Source organism: Syngnathoides biaculeatus, chromosome 11, assembly GCF_019802595.1.
Source record: "Syngnathoides biaculeatus isolate LvHL_M chromosome 11, ASM1980259v1, whole genome shotgun sequence".
NCBI lineage: Eukaryota > Metazoa > Chordata > Actinopteri > Syngnathiformes > Syngnathidae > Syngnathoides > Syngnathoides biaculeatus.
Window position 1 is genome coordinate 407,483 of NC_084650.1, and position 21,722 is coordinate 429,204.

The following is a 21,722-nucleotide window of genomic DNA, read 5'->3' on the forward strand; positions in this document are numbered from 1 at the left end:
TCAAACTGACTGCAACATGTGCTGAATTATTTATGCATTTTTAATTTGCTTTTGAATGATGGGACATTTGTAACGTTGCATGATTTACACAGTAGTCAGATGTTACACAGGAAACATACAAAACATTTAAATAAGTTGATAAAACCTCCCTCCTTTGATCCTTGCTAAATATTTTTGCACAGTCACAATGCACTCACCCACTTTTTCCTACACAATTCTAAATGTTACATTCTACATTATTAGGGATTTAAATTAAAAATACTGCAAGGCAGGTCAGCATTAAAAAAAAAAAATCTGTGAACCACGCTTCCCCATCTTTACTTGTCTTTCTTGCTCTCTGAGTTTTGCTCCCGAGCATCCACATGAGGCTCTGTCTCCTCTTGCCGGCAGTTGTGCTGCTGCTCTTCCTTCAAACCGTAACTCTTGTTCAGCTTCTTGGACTTGTGGAAGCGTTCATTGAGATCAAACTCTCTGATGATGTTCTCCTAAACAAAACAAAATCATATTAGTGCGGGAACATATTTAACCAGTGTTACTACTATGGACGTCTTTAGAGACAAACCTCATTGAAAGTCCATGAAACAGCTCTGCCTTTACTGTCCACTGCTGGACGCCTCATAATTTCTTTCCCACCTTGGAATAACACCAGTGAGGGAAGCTGCTTGGACAGGGGTGACATGCTCACATTGTACCTAGTCAAGAGATAATTCCCATATTAATCCTGGGAGAAATTTCAGTGGGAGATCCAGCAATGAAATGGTGAAAATGTGCTTTATGTTTGAAATAAATGAACATGGACAAAAATGGCACTATACCTGATGAAAGTAAGTGAAAATGTGATTGCTATAGCTCAATAGTTCGAACTTAAAAGTACACAGTTTTTTTGTGGTTTCAGGTTAAAACTAATATTTAGGATATTCTAAGTTACTATAAATTGAGTAATTAAGAGGGTAACTTTAAAAAAACAAAACATTGAAGTATTTTGAGTCACGTATTTGATGGCAATTTCAAAAGCAGACAAGTTGAAGAAAATATTCTTCAAAATCAAGTACTTTTTCATACAACTGAAATTGAATATACTTTGTAAAAAAAAATCAAATAAAACAGGTGTCTAATAGAACAATTTCTTGAACCTGAAATTAACCATTAAAAAGGTAGTGTTGGCAGTTCTTAGTTGAAGGCAGATGTTTACATAGATTTCTTCCATGCCAAACTAATCTAGGTGTGCCTTTTTTGGACATTACTTTGTGCACATGAGGCTGAGGTCTATGGGGTTTTAGCAGAGGAGGGGTTTGAAAATAACTGGGCTAACATAACGATGAATGATTTAAGAGATGTTTAACAGTTTTGTCCATCAGGGCCACGATGTGTACAGAAATCTTACCTCTGTGAAACTTCTCCATAACGTCCAATATCCACCTTCCCAAACCGCAGCCCAGCACAGTTGTACCTGCAGATACAGATGCACATTATTGCACACCCCTACCAAAGCCATACACATGCCACACACCATTTATGCCATTGATGTATTGGGTTGCGTGGGCGACCCATCAAGAGTACTATTTTTCAAATTCAGATGAAGTCAGTGCAAAGTCATCTCTTACTTGAGCGAAAGGTCAGCATAGACAGGTGCAAAAGACTGGCAGTCAGACGACCAGTTAGCATAAAATTCAACAATCCAGGTGACGCGACTGTCTTTCTGCAGCTCCTCCTGGTGAGGGGGGGAGTGTATATGTATATATTCCCAACAAATTGAACAAAAATACAGTATGCCCTTCCCCGCATGCTCGCCAATCCCCCCCGCCCCATATTTTCATGACCATAAGGTCCTCTTAAGTCTTAAATTTCCTCCAAAATAGAGAAGGCACCTTATAATGTGCAGCTTGTGTTCACACCAATTAGTCAACATGTAGTAACAAACAGAATAGCGTAATAAAACTGAAGAAACAATTGAGACAAACCATGCACTTCAAACGCTATTTTCATCCTTATACTGCAGCGTTTAAAGTGCTTGTAGATTATTCCTTCAGTCATTGTTTTATTATTTCATAGTTATGCTATTCTGTTTGCTGTAGTGTAATATTAGTTTTGATGCGACACTGCGTGTGTACAACATTGTCAGTAATGACTTGCCTACACTGTCAGTGTGTGGGGCAATGTAAACTTCTGTACAATCATTGCAATTGTTTGTCACTCCCTCGTGAGCGCCACCATGTGTTAGCATGGATGTATGCCATCTAGGTAAGCAGCATATTTGGGTGTTGTTAATTGCAATAGGGGCGGCATGGTGGCGCAGCTGAAAAGTGTTGGCCTCATAGTTCTGAGATCCTGGATTTGATCCCGTACCCCCCTGTGTGGAGTTTGCATGTTCTCCCCATGCCTGCATGGGTTTTCTCCGGGCACTACGGTTTCCTCCCACATCGCAAAAACATGCAACATTAATTGGACACTCCAAATTGCCTCTAGGTGTGATTGTGAGTGTGGCTGTTTGTCTCGATGTGCCCTGCGATTGGTTGGCAACCAGCTCAGAGTGTACCCTGTCTCCTGCCCATTGACAGCTAGCATAGCCTCCAGCACTCCCGCGACCCTCTTGAGGATAAGGCTTTAAGAAACTGGATGGATGGATAATTGCAATAGTCACCAAAAAAAACATTTACAGCTTTTGCAACTTGGAGCACACAAAGTGTGTCATAATATAGGGCACCCCATCCATTCTGGAGAAAATCTAAGACTTAATTAAGCATGCCTAATGGTTGTCAAAATACGGTACATATACATAGACGTTTTGAAAAACTGCAATTTTCAGGACACTGTAATTTGGGCCATTTCTAGAACTCTGAATGTGCTTTGTCCAAATCAACTCACATCAATGGTCTTGTCACTGAAATACTTGATGTATTCAGGGCCCATGTATAGCGGAGGCTTGCATGTCATGACAAATGCTGAGGAGAGACAGATACATTGACTTTATGACGTTTCAGGGTTGAAATATATTTTTCATTGTCACGTTATTATCCCATTTTAGTTTTTAAACAATGGTTCTGACAAAGCCACCGACCAACACAGAGCGCGAGGTAGAGGATGCCGAGGCGAATGTCCAGCCTAAAAAAGAGGATGACATTGGCCACTTTGCTGAACAGGAACAAGTTGCCGATGTGCTGCTCCAAGGTGACTGCAAGTTGGGGGAGAGACAGATTAGAGAGGAAAACAAGGTCACTAGAGGATCTTCAAGGGTAATGTTGACACAGCAATGGGCTGGTTTGTTTATAGTGGAGTACTTCCTGCTTGTGGGGGCAGGGGTTGACAGAGAAATGTCACGTTTGGTATTGCATTGGTTAAACAGTTACAAACAAAAGAATGCAGTTGCATGAGAACAAAGTGCTCTTCTATTAAAACCAATTTATGTGGTACTATAGGAGATTCAAGCATTGTTTCCTCTATGAAAGTTTAACTTTATAATAGAATTATGGGGGGAGCACTTTTCCATGATATATATTTTTTAAAAATACAGCGTTCCCTCGCTACTTTATCTGTGGTTCTGACAAAGATGAAAATGTTCGAGTTCAGCGTCCAAAATCACACGTTTATAGGATTCAGAGAGTATTGATGACAATCTGGACGTGATTAACTACTGTATTACTACCCAGTTTTCTGTCAAATTTGAAGTAAATCTGATGATTAACTGGTGATCATTGTAGCCAAGAATGAGACGGCTCCTATGGGCGCTGGCACTGAGGAAAAAAGAAAAAAAAAAAATCTGAAAATGGCCTCTTTGCATTCTAACAATGAGTCCAGATTTCTGTCATATTGCCAAAGGGTTTTAAACCCTTTTGTGGGCCAGTTGGAACATGAATAACTGTTCATGCCTCTTCAAATGTGTTATCTACAGCTATTGCATGAAATGCCATATACACTCACACTGTATCTAATAAATTGTCCATCTCTTATGGTGGACAAAACTGTGTGTCGGGGAGGGATAAGACTTACTCGCTCTTCTGTTTTTCATCATCACGATGGCACTGAGGAACATGAGAATCTCCACTTCTCTCTGTTACGTAAACGGGGGGTGGGGGGAATAAACGAGAATGTCCGACAAGCACGCTTGCAAATGTCTGTCGCTTCGGGGTGTGCTCACCCAGTCAAAGTCGCAAGAGTTGCCATCCTCACGCTGGGTCGCCAGGTGCTCGCACAAACCGGGGGTCTTTCGGACCACTAAGAAGGCGATGGTCATAAAGAAGGAGGTAATGTAATACGGTTTCAGCAGCCATTTGTAAATTTGGGGAAGGTGGTATAGGAAAGCACATACTCCAGTGATTAAGCCCATTTTGGCCAAAAGGGGCTTGCCAGCTGACACCGTCGGAAGGAACCGGAAAAAGAAGTGACGTACGAGCATGACGTTATTGATCGACGCATGCGCCAAATAAAAGCGCGCTGAGCCTAACAGCGAACCGTAGTTTGGGCGCGTACGCACAAAATGTAAACAGAAGAAGACGAAGAGGGAAAATGGAGGAAAACAAAGCAGTAACCGAAACGTCGTCGAATGAAAACGCTACAACTGCACACAGCAGTGATGGCTCAATGGGAATGTCATCGCAGAGTGGGAAATCAGAAGCAGCTTGTAAAGGCTCCAAAAAGGACGACCCTCGAAGCAGCAGGCTGAAGCTGTATGAAAAAGTCATTGAGAAAAGCCTGGAATCCTTCATGGACATGTCCAGGTGAGCTAATATTAAGGTTTTTCCAGTAATTTTGGAATGAGTACAGCTCCCTGTATTTGGATGTGTTAAAAAAAAACGCCGTTTTTTGCGGGGGAGCAGCTGTTAGAAGCGTTGGCCTCACAGTTCTGAGGACACGGGTTCAATCCCAGCTCTCCCTGTGTGGACTTTGCACGTTCTTCGGGCAATCCGGTTTCCTCCCACATCCCAAAAACATGCAACATTAATGAGATACTCTAAATTGCCCTAAAGTGTGATTGTGAGTGCGGCTGTTTGTCTTGATGTGTCCTGCGATTGTCTGGAAACCAGTTCAGGGTGTATCCTGCCTTCTGTCCAATGACAGCTGGGATTGGCTCCCGATATAGGCTATGAAAAGTATGTGAACATACCTCAAGTAATCCTTACACGAAATCCTCTCCCGAGCATCGGTGACTCCCAACACACGTTTTTCCCTCATACAGTCGGCGCTATACACTCTTTTCGTCGTCGCCACGGTAATGAGTGTATCAAGGCGCATTTAAGTTGTGAAAAAAAAGAATGGGATGCGGTGGTATCGGAATACAAGATTGTATTGCAGTAGTCTGACGTGGTTCAATCGTGAAAGAGCAAATTTGTCTTGTAGCCTGATCTATCGATGAGGTGTTGTCTCAACCCACTGCCCCACCTTTATAAAAAAAAAAAAAAAAAAAGCCTGAATGACTGTCCGATATTTTTACATACATTGTATTTACAGTACTAATCAAAAAGACACGAAAAACTACGAATACTACTGTAAAAATAAAAGTTTTGGACTCAGATATACTGTGATCAACTCCGACACTAAGTAAATTGTTCTCGGAGCCCATCAATTACGTCATTGATCGAATCTGTTAATTATGACATCAAAACGATCGCTGATCAGCAAACTGCCAATTCATCGGCTGATCGGTTTGTGCCGATCAAACTGGTGTAAAGTCTAGTATTATGAGGTTGATTAATTATTTGGTATTTTTGTATCTTTTTTTCAGTTGTGGAACTAACACAATAGTGCACATTCTAATGCTCAGTCTAGTTCATCTTGTAACATTTGTATATCTTTTAAAACAGTTCTGACAGGTTTTCCAGCATGTTCCATAAGGTCTACAAGATCAACCCTCAGAGAATGGAAAATGTGCACAAGCAGTTTGTAGACGAGTTACGGAAAGCTATCAAGGTATGGCACATACACACATGGACAAAAGTGTTCCTTCTCCTCTGTTAATAAAAGAAAAACCCACTCTGGTCACAGAAATAACTTGAATTTTACAAAGATAATACTAAATCAAATTTTAATGAAACTCAACCAATGATAATCAGAGTTGTGGTTCAACAAAATTATTAAAAAAAAAAATAATCCTCAAACATCCATTATCTCAGCTGCTTATCCTCACGAGGATTGCGGCAGTGCTGGAGCCTATCACAGCCATCATTGGGCAGAAGGCGGGGTACACCCTGAACTGGTTGCCAGTCAGTCATACAAATAAATAACCATCTGCTCTCACATTCACACCTATGGGCAATTTAGTGTCTTGAATCAACCTACCGTGCATGTTTTTGGGATGTGAGAGGAAGTCGAAGTGCCGGGAGAAAGCCAACGCAGGCACGGGGAGAACATGCAAACTCCATATAAGTGGGGCCGGAATTTGAATCCTGGTCCTCAAAACTGTGAGGCAGACGCTCTAACCAGTCGCCCCACCGTGCCGCCCATTAAAATACTCATTTTTTTTTTTTTAAACTGTTCCTTTATTTATCCACAGCATTACCAGTGGCATACTATGATAAATGTACTTTTTAGGAATAAAAGTTATTTCTTTTTGCTCAACACTTAAGCCTACTACATACTGTAGATTAGTCTTAGTCATAATAGTAGTACTTGGAGAGCTCTGTAATTTTTTGACTTATATAAAAGTTTGAGAAAAATTTTCAATAGGTAGGTTTGTGATTTAGTGATTTGTGCATCGGTGAGGGTTTATAGTATATAAGAGAACTCAGTGATTCTAGGACTTGTGGTATTCATTATGTTTTACATTTTATTTATTGTGGTGTATTCATGTTTGGACACAAAGTTAGCTGAGTGTTTTCTCTCTATATTAAGGATGATATCAGAAAACTGAATGAAGAAGCGGGACTAGAGTCCAAACTAAATGAGCTGGACACACTGGAAAGTGCTGCTAAAATCAATCCAGACCCTGCGTGGTTTGTATACAAGAGACTCAAACACTTTTTTCCCCCTCCTTGCAATACAGTCTACGCTGGTTTAAGGCAGATTGAATGCTGACCTCAGCATTATTGTGTTGTCCACTCTATTGTCATATTGTATTGTGCAATATAGTACACTTTGCATAAACTATTGATGACGACAACAGCTACTGCAACAATGTTGTTAATATTCAAGTAATTTTAATCATCTCCCGTACTGTCACTCTACCTGTTTTCTTAGGCGTCCCTCTGGGGTTCCAGAACAAGACTTTAGCAGCTTTATAAAGCCCTTGTATGCAAAGCAGGAGGCTTATTTGCAGCGTGAGATCAAAAAGATCCAGGGTGAGAATGCTGCCCTTGCACAAAAAGTTCAGGCTGGTAGGGAAAGGATTGCTCAGACCGAAGATCGGATTTCAACAGCTGTTACCGAGTGGCAGGTGAGAAAGAAAAAGGTCCAAATTAGAGTTCAATAAATAAATGTCCAATTTGCCTTAAACATGATTACCAGGTAATTGTTTTTTACTTCACGTTATTGTTCACATAAAAACTGGACAGCATGTGACAAAGTGGTTAGCAATTACAGGTCCGATGTTTTGTGTTCAAATCTCGGGCTTCTTGGGCCTTTTGCCTTCATGTTTTTGTTTTTTTTATCCCCAGGTGGAGCTTTGTCCTACATTCCACTAACAGCTTGCAAATTGTACAAAATAGATGGATTGGTGCTGCGATAATATTTGTACTTGGCCATCAAATCTGATTTCTAATTTCTCATTAACTGCCAGTTGTGCACTTCAGCAAGTCGTCAACCTTTCTGGAAAAAAATTTTTTTTCTTCTGAACTTGGTTGTACTATGTTGTCTGTTTTTATTGACCTTGGGTGTTTGTGTGCATTTATTTCTCTAATTACAGGCATCAGCCACGGAATTTGAAAGACTGTCATCATCATTATGCACTGCAGATCTTTTTGATCTTTAAATCAATGGCTGATTTAACGGATTCAACTGTATATATTTTTCTCATCCCCCCCCCCCCATTGACAATAAAATGAGATTGTTGAAAAGCATATGAATTCTTGTGATGTGACATAATCACATCTGCAGATATTTTTTTTGTATGTGTGAGCTTTAAAATAATTACCTGATTTAACGGATACAACATATATTTTTTTCTTGGTTCTCCCCCCCATTGACAATAAAATGAGATATTTGAAAAGCATAGGCGTTCTTGTGATGTGACATAATGTCTTGCGCAGAATGGCCCGACATTACGGTATTTTGCCTGTTTGCTCCTGACATCACGCGGAAACGTCACAAAGCGAGAAGGATTCAATGGAGAAATCATAGTGTCATTTAGGTCTCGGTAATTATAATAGCGAGAGGTATGGCGGAAATATTCTCAACTTTATTTGGTCAAAATGAAACTCAGGGACCGCCCGCTTCGTCGTCTTTGGGGTTCGGAGCCGGGAAGCCTCCGCCGCCTCTACCCCCAAATCAAGTCTCCGTGGCCGGGCAGATCCCAGCACAGCTCGGGGATGAGGGGCCTCTTCTGCGAAAGTCCGGAGCCATGAATGAACCGTTTTACTTACTGCGAGAACTACCTGGTACTGGGTGCTTGGACTAACTACTCTTTTTTTTTTTTATTTTTATTTTTTTTTATTTTAAGTGTGCAATGGTTTTGTTCATGTGGAAATAACCGAGTGGTTAGCAAAAGTGTTTAGTAAACATTGCTAAGTTGTCGGTCGCAGCTAATATGCAAGCAGATCGTTTCTGGGGTGCAAATATCGTGTACTATGAAGTCGTCATGTGTACTCACTATATAATATAGCACCTTTTTGGCACCAGCCGCTTGTAGTGAACGTTAATTTATGCGTTGTAATGTGAACTACTTGTGTTTAGTTGGGAACGAGTTGACTGGTAATACCAACCTCATCACGCATTACAACCTGGAACATGCTTACAACAAGTTCTGTGGGAAGAAGGTGAAGGAGAAGCTCAGCAACTTTCTACCAGAGTTACCAGGTGCGTCAATGGGACGCTTCATTATCACTTTATTCGCAAAAAGTTCGGTATATTAAGCTTTTGGGTGAATTAGTGGTTGAACCTACAATGAAATTTAATGTCCCATTGTGAAATGTTAAAATACTATTTGCATAATTTTATGTTCTTCAAAAAGGAGCAAAGAGTAGTGATAATGCACAGGTGGGTTTACTGCCCCCACCCACACCCCATTTTTTACCATACACCGCTAAACACAGTACAGTATGTCACATTGCCGTCTTCTCATCTGTCCGGTTAGGGTTTATCCTGTCTATTCAGACAAAATCGCTATTTTACTGCAAAACAGAGCCACAGCAACTGTTTTAAAATGGGTGAAAAATAAACCTAGAAGTTGACTGTCTTGATGCAACGTTAACACAAAGTGCACAGAGTACAGTTTATGACTTTCATATTACAGAAAGACCTCATACAAACTTTTTTTTGGGAAGGTTAATGGTTATCTCATCCTATGGCATTTCACCTTAGATCTTAGCATGCAGCTTCTGGGTATTTGTTTGATTAAATTATTTACATGTGTGTGCCTAAATATATACTGCACAATGTTAAGTTCTGTCTTTTAGCTATCCGATTCATACAGTACACTTGTCTGGGAGTTTGTTTGATTTTGTGGATTTAACTTTGGTCTCCCGTAACTGCTTCAAGTGTTGTACCTCTGTGGCTGCTGCACTTAGTGCTGAAAGGCTGAATAAAGTACAGTTGAAGCCAGAGGTTTTCATACATTGTGCATAAAAAAAAATTTTTTGTCTGTCTGAAGTCAAATCAGACTCCTGTTTCCTTTCCTGTTTCAGGTCGGTCAGGATCACCAAAATTATTTTTGTTTAATGCTACAATAATGAAAGAGGAAAGTTTAATTTTTTTTCAATGCCAAACATTTACATACATTTCCTTGGTATCGAGGAGCATTTCTTTTGAAGTGCATGACTTGGGTCAAAGGTTTTACGCAAGCTTCTGAGAGTACTCTGTTGGAATCCTGGCTCATTCCTCCTGACAGAACTGGTGTAACTGAGTCAGGTTTATCAGTTGCCTTGGTCACATATTTTCAATGGGATTCAGATCAGGGCTTTGTGATGGCCACTCCAAGAAATTGACTTTATCATCAAGCCACTTTTCAACCATTTTGGCAGTATGCTTCGGGTCATTGTCCATTTGGAAGATCTATTTGCGCCCATGTTTTGGCTTCCTGGTTGATGTCTTGAGATCCATCATATTTTTAAGCTGTTTATCCTCACAAGAGTCGCAGGAAAGCTGGAGGCCATCCCAGCCAACTTTGGGTGAAAGGCAGACTGCACCCTGTACTGGTCGCCAGTCAGTCATAGAGCACATATTGACAGCATCACTGAGCAGGAATTGAACCCCTGCTTCTCACGTCAAAGTCAGATGTTGCCATAATATCTCCATGTAATGTTCTTTCTCCGTGATGCCATCAATTTTATGAAGAGCTTCAGTTCCTGCTGCAACAAAATAGCCACACAACATGAAACTGCCACCTCCATGCTTCACAGTTGGTTTGGTGTTCTCGGGTTTACAAGGTGTAACGTTGGTCATTTTGGCCAAACAGCTCCACTTTAGTAGTATAAGATAACACACCATGTTTCAACAAGTTAAGCTCTTCATATTGGTTTCTTTTTCCAATCTAGCTTTTTGATTTTTCCTTTGTAGTAATGGCTTCATTCTCCGTGCCAATGCAGGACTCGGTCCAATATGCATAATGGCACTTTCTTACTAGCTTCATCCAGCATCTTCACAAGGTCTTGAGATTTTGTTCTGGGGTTATACACATTTCAGACCAAAACATGTTCATCTCTGCGACACAATTCCCGTCTCCTTCCTGAACGCTGTGATGGCTTGACATTCCTATGATGGTTATACTTTCATATAATTTGTTGAACAGATGAACATGACACCTTCAAGCATCTGGCATTTGCACCCAAGGATGAGCCAGACTTGTGGAGCTTCACAATTCTTTCTCTGATTTCTTGGGCAATTTCTTTTGATTTTCCCCATGATTTCAAACACGGAAACAGTGTTTAAGGTGTGCTGTCAAAGTTGATCTATTAGGAGCTTCCAAATCCATGACGTCATCGTCTGGCTTTCCCATATTTTTAAAGACGTAAGACTTTTTATGTATGGAAACTTTTTACTGTGAAGAAAATAATGTGAAATTGTGTTGAGAAATTCTCTCATTATTGTGGCGTTCAACAAAATTTAAATAATTTGGGTGATCCTGACTGACCTGAAACAGAGGTTTAGTCTGATTTAACTTCAGATAGTAGGACAGAAAATGAAATGGGTGTTTTTGCACGGTGTATGTGAACTCCTGGATTCTGTGAACATATATGGACCCATTGTGACCAGACGACGAAATCTGTGTGCTCCCCGACCCTTTTCTAATTTGCCACAGGTATGATCGACTGTCCTGGGAATCAAGATGGCAGCTCACTGCGATCCCTCATTGATAAGCCACCAGTGTCTGGAAATTCCTTCAGTCCACTCACCGGCGCTTTGCTAACAGGCTTCAGACTACATACTGGGCCGGTAACGATCAAGTACAATGCTGTCTTCAGGCACCCATGAATGATATTTTTGGGAGACAGATTTTAGTCAAACAATTGATTAGTAAGTGGTTAGAGTTGTCTCCATCATTCCCATTTGAATCTTTTAAAAGAGATCCATCCAAAGAGAAATGCATTTATTTATCGATTTCCTACAGTTTCTCAGTGCGAGTATTGCTGAGATTCTTACTGATGATTTCAGAAAAGTGTCGCTGTCTCGCTCTGAGTAACTCTTTGTTAAAATTACACTGTCTGTAGTCAATTCTGAGTTTAGTTTTTCTCCATCTGCGTTTTGCTTTCCTACAATTTGATTTAGCGCTCTTGACCATCATTGTGCTCATCTATGATGTTCTTGGTCGCCTCAAGAAGGTCTTGGTTTTAACAGGAGCGACAGCATTCATGGCACTTGAGACACTCAAGATGAAATTGTATAAAAGTTCATCATTTGTCACAAAAACCGGCAGTCACATTTATGTACCTTTTTCTTAGTACACATTGAAGTTGTCTGAACCTTGTGAAGAATCTGCTGTTGAAAAAATACACAAAAATGGTCAGAAATTTTATATCCCTAATGTCAATTGATAGAATCTCAACATTCTTAGAGATGACCACATCTAAGATGTGACTTTGAATGTGAGTTGGAGTCTTAATATGTTGAGAGAGGTGAATTGTGTCTAGTATGGCAAAGAGTTCTTTGGATTTTATATCCGTGTTGTTGTCAACATGAATGTTAAAGTCTCCTGTTTTGAAAAAATTGTTGCAGTAGTATGAATAATTGTTTAACCGCAGTTATGAAAAATCTTCCATAAATTTTCCATTATATCTTGGAGGTCTATACATTATAACAATAATCTTGGGGCCACCTTTCACTAAAAAATAAAACACTAGTTCAAAGTTTAATTCAATGTTCCAGAAATTATTGTAACTAAGTCAGTTCATAGTTCATAACTAGAAATTTTGAAAAAAGTTCACCGGTTTAAAAATAAAGTAGTTCATAGTCTGTCTGAAGAACACGTTTAATAAAGTTCTATTTTGATGATCTACTTCTCTTTAATCTTACAAAAAGCTGTAGCTCCATGCACGCATCACACCGTACTGCCCTTAAGTGGCCAAGGGAAACTTAGGGTTGGAGGTTCTCACAGGATATATTTAGTTTTTGGTGTATGTGTGTCATCACTAGATCAATACTATGCTTGCGCATACCCAAAAAAAACCTATGGATTTTTGTGGTTGTCTCTTCTCCAGCTCCCAGAACAGTACCGACTAATGCACATACAACCGCCAAAGAAGAAAAGCAAACACAAGCACAAACACCACCGACCGCAGGATCCATTACCACAAGGTAGGATGGCCTGCTAATGTACACATTCACGCACATTAAGATTTTTAAGATGCCGTCTCATCTGGAACCTTTGCGACACAGCGGAAACGCCGTCAGACACTGACCCCAAGAAGAAAAAGAAAAAGAGAGATGACGACCCTGATCGTAAGAAGAAGAAGAAAGACAAGAAAAAGAAGAAGGTAAGAAACATCTCTCACATTCACAAGAGACAATTCCAATACAGTTTTCGAACAAATACAAATCGGTTTTCGAATGAAAATTTTGAAATTTTTTTTGCTTTGGTTTTCAAACGAAAATCGGTATTCGAACACCCCGACCAGCTGACCCACGACGATTTGTTATTGTGCTTTCGAGCGCACCCCTGAAAAAAAACAGAAAAGATGTAACACACACTGCGTGCGGCGCAACCAGTTGACTCTCATATTCCTCTGCTCTCGGACATTTCCTAGTACTGTAGTGACTTTTTTTTTTTCCAATTGAGCACCATTAACCCCCGATCATGGCGCTAAAGAAGGCAAGTGGAACTGCTGGCGCTGAAAAAAGGACAGTGGTGCGTAAAACTGTCAACTTCAAGAAGGATTTGATAGCCAGGCACGAATCTGGTGTGCGTGTTTCTGAGCTATCGAAGAAGTAGGGCATGGCGAAATCGACGATCAGCACCATTCTGAAACACAAGGATGCCCTCAAAGCAAGTGATGTTGCTCAAGGAGCAACTGTGTTGGCCAAGCAGAAGCAACAGATCTTGGAGGAAGTCAAAAAGTTGCTTCTTATTTTCGTAAACGAGCAGCAGTTGGCTGGGGATAGTGTTGGCGTGGAAAGGAGGAGATGTTGTCTGATGAGACTGAAGGCAAGAAGGATGTCTCAAGTGCCGATATAAAAGCTATCTGCGCTAAATGGAACAACATCCATAATTTTGTAGAACTCCATCACCCTAACAAAGCAGAATGTTCCAGAGCACTGCAAAATTTCAATGATGTTGTTATGAGCCACTTCAGGAAGGTGCTCAAAAGACGGCAGAAACCTTCTACATTAGATTCTTTCTTTGTTAAAAAGGGGCGAGTCACCCCCACTGAAGTCATTTGAAACAGTTTTGCATTGCTTTTTTCTTTTCTATTAACCCTAACTCTAGTTGCAAGTTACATTTTTTGTACATTACGTACTTTCTGTGCAAATAAAAAAACAACTTATCTTCCCCCCCCTCATTATTTATTGTTTAAAGTATTTCTGCACTTTTGTTAATAGGAAAAGGTTTGCAAGTCTGGGAGCCGAGTCGCTACAGATACGACAATGCACTCGCAGCCTAGCATACACTACTGCTAAAGCATACATTTTAAGCAAAATATAAATATATTTCTTAAATGATTTAATTATATAAAGTATTTAAACTATACATGTATTCCTACAATGCAGTTTATTATCAGGAAAAGCTAAAAAAAACACTTAACGATTATTTTTTTAGGCTTGGAACGCATTATTTCATTTTCCTTTCATTGTAATGGGAAAATGCGGTTCGGTATTTGAACGTTTCACTTTTTAACCGGCCTTGTTAAACGGATTGTGGTGGAGAAATAGGGTTTTATAGGCTTTACAATATCAACTATATTTAAATTAATTATTCTTTAAATACATTGCTTTGAGTATTTATACATGAATTTCAAGAACAGTTTTATAAATGTTAAAATATTTGTTTTATGAGATTCACACTGTTTTACTGCCATGACTTTGGACATTTTAAAATGCATTATGATTTATTACATGGTTTGATAAATTGTAAGAAAAATGTTTTTAACTTTTATACAGTTTTATTGCCACGAGTTTGGGCTTTTAAGTCCAAATATTACTAATGATAATGGAAGTGACTTACAAGATTTATCCATCATTGTTGGAGCTGAAGGTTTCTTTATTTCAAAGTTAAAAAAAAAAATACAAACCCTATTCCAATGAATTTAGGACATTGTTTGAAATAAATAAAAACAGAATACAATGATTTGCAAATCATGTTCAACTAATATCCATCCATCCATTTTCTACAACTTCTCCGGGTTGGGTAGCGGGGGAAGTAGCTTCAGCAGGGATACCCAGACTTCGCAGGCCAGCCGAGTGACATAGCAGGAGCAGGATAAAGTGACGAATCGTGCGATAGTCTACAAAATAAATTACTAATACTGTTGTTGACTGGACGAGCAGAATGGGAGTGTCTCAACAATGGCACAAGGCAGAAAATAGTAAATTTGCTGATTAAGAATGTAATGATTGAATTGTCAGAGGGGAAAAAACTGTTCGAATGCCTGCTGGTTTTGATTTACATCGGTCTGTAGCGCTGTCCCGATGTAAGGAGCTCGAAGAGCTGGTGGCCAGGATGTGGAGGATCTGAAAGAATCCTGCCTGCTCTAGACCTAGTTCGCGTTGCGTATCAGTCATGGGTAGAGTGGTGCCGATAATTTGTTCAGTTGTTCTGATTGTTCGTTGCAGTCAGTTTGTCTTTGGCACTTTATTTTAACCTGCTCCCTTTGCACAACTGTCATTGCACTGGTCTATTACGGGAATCGCAAATGGGTAAAGGGACTCTGTACAAGTTTTACACAATGTGGGACGTTGACATACTTATCTCATACCTGTTCTAAACAAAAAAGATTTTACATCTTGCACGACTTTTATAAGGAATAGTTCCTATAAATAGAAATGTCTCTTGTTCTTTGTTCTTATTGCTTTGTTGTTCTTTGTTCTGTATGTCGTACCAGGGCAGCACCGTTTACCGGAGAAAAATTCCTTGGGTGTTTTTTAACACACTTTGGCAAATAAAGCTCATTCTAATAGTCTCTCCAGCGTGTCCTGGGTCGTCCCCGGGATCTCTTTCCAGTGGGACATGCCCGGAACACTTCACTAGGGAGGCGTCCAGGAGGCATCTGGATCAGATGCCGCAGCCAACTCATCTGGCTCCTCTTAATGCGGAGGAGCAGCGGCTTAACACTTAGCCCCTCCCGGATGACCGAGCTTCTCACCTTATCTCTAAGAGAGAGCCCGGATACCCTGCGGAGGAAACTCATTTCGGACGCTTGTATCCAGGATCTTGCTCGTTCGGTCATGGCCCACAGTTTGTGCCCACAGGTGAGGGTAGGAACGTAGATCGACTGGTAAATTGAGCTCTTCACCTTTTGACTTTGCTTGCTCTTTGCCACAACGGACCGATACAAAGTCTGCATCACTGCAGACGGTGTACCATTCCGTCTGTCGATCTCCGCTCCATTCTTCCGCCACTCTTGAACAAGACCCCGAGATACTTGAACTCCTCCACGGGATCTCATCACGACTCGAAGAGGGCACGCCACCCTTTTCCGACTGAGGACCATGGTCTCAGATTTGAAAGTGCTGATTCTCATCTCAGCCACTTCACACTCAGCCGCTTCACACTCAGGTGCGAACCACTCCAGTGAAAGTTGGAGATCACTCCTTGACGAAGCTAACAGAACCACATAATCTGGAAAGAGGGGCAATACAATGCTGAGTCCACCAAACCGGACACACACAACGCCTCAGCTGTGCCTAGGGATTCTGTCCATCAAAGTTATGAACCAAATTGGTGACAAAGGGCAGCCTTAGTGGAGTCCAGCTCTCTCCGGAAACGAGCCTGTCTTATTGCGGGCAATGCGGACCAAACTCTGACACCAGTCGTACAGGGACCGAACAGCCAGGGGGTTTAGTACCCCATACTCCTGAAGAACCCCCACAGGACTCCCCGAGGGACATGGTTGAATGCCTTCTCCAAGTCACAAAACACATGTAGACTGGTTGGGCGAACTCCCATGCATCCTCGAGGATTCTGCCGAGGGTATAGAGCTGGTCCACTGTTCCACAGCCAGGACGAAAACCACATTGCTCCTGGGGAAACTGAGATTCGACTTCCTGACGGACCCTTCTCTCCAGCACTCTTGAATAGGCCTTTACCAGGGAGGCTGACGAGTGTGATTCCCCTATAGTTGGAACACACCCTCCTACAAAGACAAGATATTTAATGTTGAAATGGATACACTTTTTTTTTTTTAAAGGTCAAGTGTCATCCCTATAAACATTGTAAAATAGATATTGTAATGAAAAATACATATTATACACTTCAATGTCTATCCAAAAAAATAAATATGAGAGAGCACGTCATCCATGCGCAAAAGTTGTAGAAGTGTCATGCCACAACATCCAAGTGGTCGCCATATTGGCTGCATCGCCTATCCATGACGTAACCCCAGACATTTGCCATTGAAAACACGCGGTGAACACTACTATGGGAGATGAACACGCCCCTTTGGACACGGAAGCTCTTTTCAAAGAAGAGAACATCACACAACCGAGTGAAGTTACCGGGGCAATATTACCCTATTGTTTTGAGCCATATTCAGATTATATGCGATCACGGCCAAACCGCCTCCCCGTCTGATCCAATTCCGCGGCAGAGATGAGCCATCGCAGCCGGTCGGTGTGGCTCATTTTTGGCGCTGAGGTGGCTTATCACTGATCCTAGCCGAGCTGCTTTAAGATGTTGTTCATAGCTGCCGCCATCCGCGATGAACAACACCGTCGAGACGGGGCGCTTTATGACGTTGTCGTCACACACGCCTGAGTGCACCATTGTCGGCAGCGTTCTTCCTTCGCTGGCAAGGTGACGCAGCAGCCTTCGCCGGCAAGCCCAAAGCTGTTCGACTCACACATCGACACATTTAGCACGCCTGTCATACGTACGCGTATCTTTTGTTACGCTATGAGAGACCGATTACCTGGTCCGCCCCAAACTTTTATTTTTTTTAAGTAGCTGTATGCACACCTAACTGTCATTTGGAACCCACGAAGCTCTCGTTCTCTGCACCCGTGCAATCCATTTTTCAGAACGAACAGGGTCTCTTTCAAACTTATGAAGAGTAAATCCATTCTCCCGAGTGTTCAGGCAATGTCCAGCAATGCAATGAGCCGGCATTTTGGTTAACACAAAGGAACAGCGAGCTACCTTTCCGGAGGTAAAACTAATAGAAACAAATGAGTCCACTTGAGGGCGGTCCTGCCATGTTGGTCACTTCCTCCTCCTTCTCGAAAACAAATCCCCCGAGAGGATTTTCATGGGGGGAGTTACAACAAGCTGTATACGTCAAAATCATGTTTTGTGGTGGGGAAATAAAACCCATGAGTTCATGTAGGCTGTTGTTTTTTCTTTAATAACATACTAAAAGACATGCATTTCATGACAGTGGCCCTTTAAGCAAAAAAATCATTAACTTGGAATTTTATGACTGCAACACATTCCAAAAAAAAGCTAGGACACGATCATGTTTACTATTGTGTTGCATCACCTTTTCTTTCAACAACAAATTATTGTAGGTGGAAGTCTTTCCCATTCTTGCTTGATGTATCGCTTTAGCTCTTCAACAGTCCGGGGTCTCTGTCGTCATATAGGGTTACCCTTATGCGCCACATATTTTCAATGGTAGACAGGTCTGGACTGTAGGCAGGTCAGGTTAGTACGTACACTCTTACTACAAAGCCACACTGTTGTAACACATGCAGAATGAGGTCTGGAATTGTCTTGATGAAATAAGCAGGGGTGTCTATGAAAAAGAAGTTGCTTGGTTGGCAGCACATGTTTCTCCAAAACCTCTCTGTACCATTCAGCTTTAATGGCTGGAAGTCTTTGGAAGTTAGTTAAACTGATTTCAGCAATTGAAGCTCAAGGTGGCCCACTTATTAGCTTTTTGGGGCAATCACTTTTTCACAGAATACCATGTAGGTTTGGATTATATTTGTCCCTTAATAATTAAAAAATAAATATTTAAAAACTGAGGTGGCATGGTGGAGCAGCTGTAAAGTGTTTGGCTCACAGTTTTCAGGTTTGAATCCCTGCCAAGCTTGTGTAGAGTTTGCATGTTCTCCTCATGCCTGCATTGGTTTTCTCTGGGCACTCCGGTTTCCTCCCACATCTCATAAACATGCAACTTTAATTGGACAGTCTAAATTGACCCCTCCGTACAGGGCACTTAACCACGCCTCCTGAAGTTACATCACCCCACGCTTGCTAACCTCAGACAAACAATTAGCAAAAATGGCGTCGCAGGAAGAAAAGACGAGAGCGAAATTGTCCGATTTACCAGCTGATTTTTCACTCTCATTCTTACCGAATAGTGAAAAATCGTTGAAGAGCAGACAGCAGGGCTTCAAGTATTTCAGCGAGGGGTATTTTTATGGTATTTGCATGCATATCGACGGAGAAACCATCGATATTAGCGCGAGATCTTTCCGGTGTCAGAGGAAGACCGAGAAGCTACATAATATAACCCAAAGACAAATTCGTTAGTTTCCTATTTTCGTGTTACCTATCACACTTGTGTGCAGAATCTGTATGTGTATCTGTTTGTCGTTTGTGAACCGCTGTATGAAGGAAAAGAAGAAGGCGAGGCTTGGTTTACGAGTTGTTTCTCTCGTTTTGTTTGTGTAACGTCACGCGCTCCCCTCAATAATTATTCTTGAATTAATGCCGAACCTACGCAAGTCCCGACCGAGTACGACAATCACTACTTTATAGTGTCCTCAAACATCCTTCCTTCAGTCTTGGTGTCTCGGTGCACGTCGAAGGCTTTTAGCACTCGCTAGTCCGGTTTAGCTTAGCTCGCTAGCCGCCAACAAAGAGACACGTTTGTGCAGTCAGGTCCTCGCAGAGTATCGCTCAACACCGATCAAGTGTGTCAATCATTCACACGTAGCTATGTTATGCAAGCGAAGAACTGCTAATTCATTTATATGAGACATGTATTGAAAATGAAGTATAGGGCATACCTTCGTGCAAACAAGGTCCGGTTTAGCTTAGCTCGTTAGCCGCCGAACAGAGACACGTTTGTCCAGTCAGATCATCGCAAAATATCGCTCAACACAGATCAAGTGTGTCAATCATTCACATGTAGCTATGTTATGCAAGCGAAGAACTGCTAATTCATTTATATGAGACATGTATTGAAAATCAAATATAGGGCTTACCTTTGTGCAAACATATCTGTTCCGGTTGATTTTAGATGGATTCAGTTGATCATACGATCTTCCACAAAGTTTGATCCATCGAAGACATTTTTCGTACTCGGTCTTCTGTTCCGGTTGATTTTAGATGGATTCAGTTGATGATGCGGTCTTCCACAAAGTTTGATCCATCAAAGACATTTTTCGTACTGGGTTTTCGGTTTTGGAAAGGGTACGAATTTAACTCCACCAACTGGCCTATCAGGATACCTGTCGTCAGTATTACAAAGTCCGTGACTACACCTCTTAACCATATCTATTGTTAAGGAACCCAAATATGTGATAAAACGCTAACAAAAGCTATACTGGACCATGCGACTTTGTCTGAGGTAATAGCGGATGCCAACAAGGGGCGTGGTTTATGCTGATCTCTGGCCTCTGATTGGTCAGCGACGTGGATGACGCAATTTCTACGGAGGGGTCAATTGCCCTTGGGACTGACTGTGAGTGTGACTGTTGCCTGTCTCCATGTGTCCTGCGATTTGTTGGCAACCAGTCCAGGGTGTACCCTGCCTCCTGCCCAATGATAGCTGGGATAACTGCCAGCACTCTCACGACCCTTGCAAGGATAAGCACCTGAGAAAATAAACTGGTATCATCTATCAATCCATCCATTTTCTGCATTGTTTCTCCTCATTAGGTTTGCAGGCATACTGGTGACTCTATAGATGTTTTTTTTCCCTCCCTCCCATCATAAACAGCTTAATTTAAAAAACTTTTTCAGTTAACTTTTGTCTTTGATGAATATTTTTATTTGTCTGATAATGAAAAACAGGTGTGACAAACATGCGTAAAAATGAAGAACTCTGGAAGGGGCAAACACCTTTCATTATTTATGTACAGTGGTGTACATTGGAATAAAAAAAATTTTACGAGTCTTTGGTGCAACTTTAGTAACTTACGTTATCCCTTTTGTAGTAGACAAATGATTACAAATGTCACATCAGTGTTCATTTTTAAGTGTTGTATTTTTCCTCTAAAGTTTTTCCATCGTGCATCTTCTTCCAATTGGTCCACTTGTAATTTATGGCATGTAGCAAGTTATTTGTTTTCGAAGTTCTAATGACAATGTCCAAGAAAAAAGTTTGAATCATGTTGCTTAAAGAAAAAAAGAGTAATTTCCAATCCAACCAAAGATGTCAAGTCAAACAAAAACCTTCCTGCACCAGTCTTAGATTAGTTGATGACATTAAACCTTGAGTTCACCTTTTCAAAATGCAAATAAGTACCCCCCTGTGTCACCCACACAAATCTCTATCTTGGGAGTCTTCAATGATTTTGTTGATACTGATCTTGTTGTTTCTTTCCCCCTCATCCAGAACCGCCACAGCCCTGATCACACCGGCCTGGCCGGCTCACAGCCCAACAGCAACAGCCTCAGATAGGCCCAAGCCCACACGTATGCCTTCAACAGTGTTGCACAGATTCGCGTATTATTGAAAGTATGCTGATGACAAGCTATTGTGATCTGCGTCCCTCAATGACTTTGTTTTAATAATGTTTCACCCTGTTTCCAACACAGGTGACCTTTTGTTACGCTCTTTCATGCTCATTTCAACATTAGCCTGATAGCTTAATTTCTCAGCAATATGACCAGGCACTTACAATCAAGCCCAAAACAATTCATATCCAGGCTGAGTAAAAATACACTTGAACTCAAATTGTCCCTAGGTTGGAATAGTTTTGGGCTTAAATGTGCAAAAAGTGACATTGAGCCACTTTGCTGTGAATTTATAGGCTAAAGTGTTTGAAGCAATTGTAAATAAAACATTTTATACAGTTTTGTCTCATTGATGTATTTA

General features: G+C 41.1%; 3 protein-coding genes across 4 annotated transcripts; 2 read left to right on the plus strand and 1 right to left on the minus strand.

Annotated features, from left to right (window-relative positions):
• Window positions 1-6: 6 nt before the first annotated feature.
• On the minus strand, window positions 7-4,393 carry tmx2a (thioredoxin-related transmembrane protein 2a). Of its 2 annotated transcripts, XM_061835521.1 has the most exons (9): window positions 4,307-4,391; window positions 4,136-4,212; window positions 3,988-4,048; window positions 3,059-3,172; window positions 2,866-2,942; window positions 1,605-1,711; window positions 1,385-1,450; window positions 563-692; window positions 7-485 (listed from the first exon to the last, which is right to left on the minus strand). In XM_061835521.1, coding segments are annotated over exons 1-9 (801 nt in total). In that variant the 5' UTR covers window positions 4,308-4,391; the 3' UTR covers window positions 7-317. The 2 variants fall into 2 exon arrangements, with proteins under 2 accessions (XP_061691505.1, XP_061691504.1); XM_061835520.1 differs by having other exon boundaries at window positions 4,136-4,393.
• A 62-nt stretch (window positions 4,394-4,455) lies between these two features.
• Window positions 4,456-8,093, plus strand: si:dkey-6i22.5 (polyamine-modulated factor 1). The gene is made up of 5 exons (XM_061835523.1): window positions 4,456-4,715; window positions 5,799-5,904; window positions 6,826-6,926; window positions 7,171-7,366; window positions 7,835-8,093. Exons 1-5 carry the CDS (start codon window positions 4,504-4,506, stop codon window positions 7,898-7,900), a joined length of 681 nt encoding a protein of 226 aa, XP_061691507.1. The 5' UTR covers window positions 4,456-4,503; the 3' UTR covers window positions 7,901-8,093.
• An 85-nt stretch (window positions 8,094-8,178) lies between these two features.
• On the plus strand, window positions 8,179-21,700 carry med19a (mediator complex subunit 19a). The gene is made up of 6 exons (XM_061835522.1): window positions 8,179-8,525; window positions 8,821-8,943; window positions 11,384-11,517; window positions 12,780-12,876; window positions 12,958-13,055; window positions 21,240-21,700. Exons 1-6 carry the CDS (start codon window positions 8,306-8,308, stop codon window positions 21,303-21,305), a joined length of 738 nt encoding a protein of 245 aa, XP_061691506.1. The 5' UTR covers window positions 8,179-8,305; the 3' UTR covers window positions 21,306-21,700.
• Window positions 21,701-21,722: the final 22 nt, after the last annotated feature.

Coding starts and splice junctions, on each gene's coding strand:
- tmx2a (XM_061835520.1), bottom strand. CDS start 4,393: ATGCTCGTACGTCACTTCTTTTTCCGGTTCCTTCCGACGGTGTCAGCT. Junction 2,943..3,058: donor CTACCTCGCGCTCTGTGTTG/GTCGGTGGCTTT, acceptor GTCTCTCCTCAG/CATTTGTCATGACATGCAAG. Junction 1,451..1,604: donor TATGCTGACCTTTCGCTCAA/GTAAGAGATGAC, acceptor CTGTATCTGCAG/GTACAACTGTGCTGGGCTGC.
- si:dkey-6i22.5 (XM_061835523.1), top strand. CDS start 4,504: ATGGAGGAAAACAAAGCAGTAACCGAAACGTCGTCGAATGAAAACGCT. Junction 5,905..6,825: donor AGTTACGGAAAGCTATCAAG/GTATGGCACATA, acceptor CTCTATATTAAG/GATGATATCAGAAAACTGAA. Junction 7,367..7,834: donor CAGCTGTTACCGAGTGGCAG/GTGAGAAAGAAA, acceptor CTCTAATTACAG/GCATCAGCCACGGAATTTGA.
- med19a (XM_061835522.1), top strand. CDS start 8,306: ATGGCGGAAATATTCTCAACTTTATTTGGTCAAAATGAAACTCAGGGA. Junction 8,526..8,820: donor CTTACTGCGAGAACTACCTG/GTACTGGGTGCT, acceptor ACTTGTGTTTAG/TTGGGAACGAGTTGACTGGT. Junction 13,056..21,239: donor AAGACAAGAAAAAGAAGAAG/GTAAGAAACATC, acceptor CCCCTCATCCAG/AACCGCCACAGCCCTGATCA.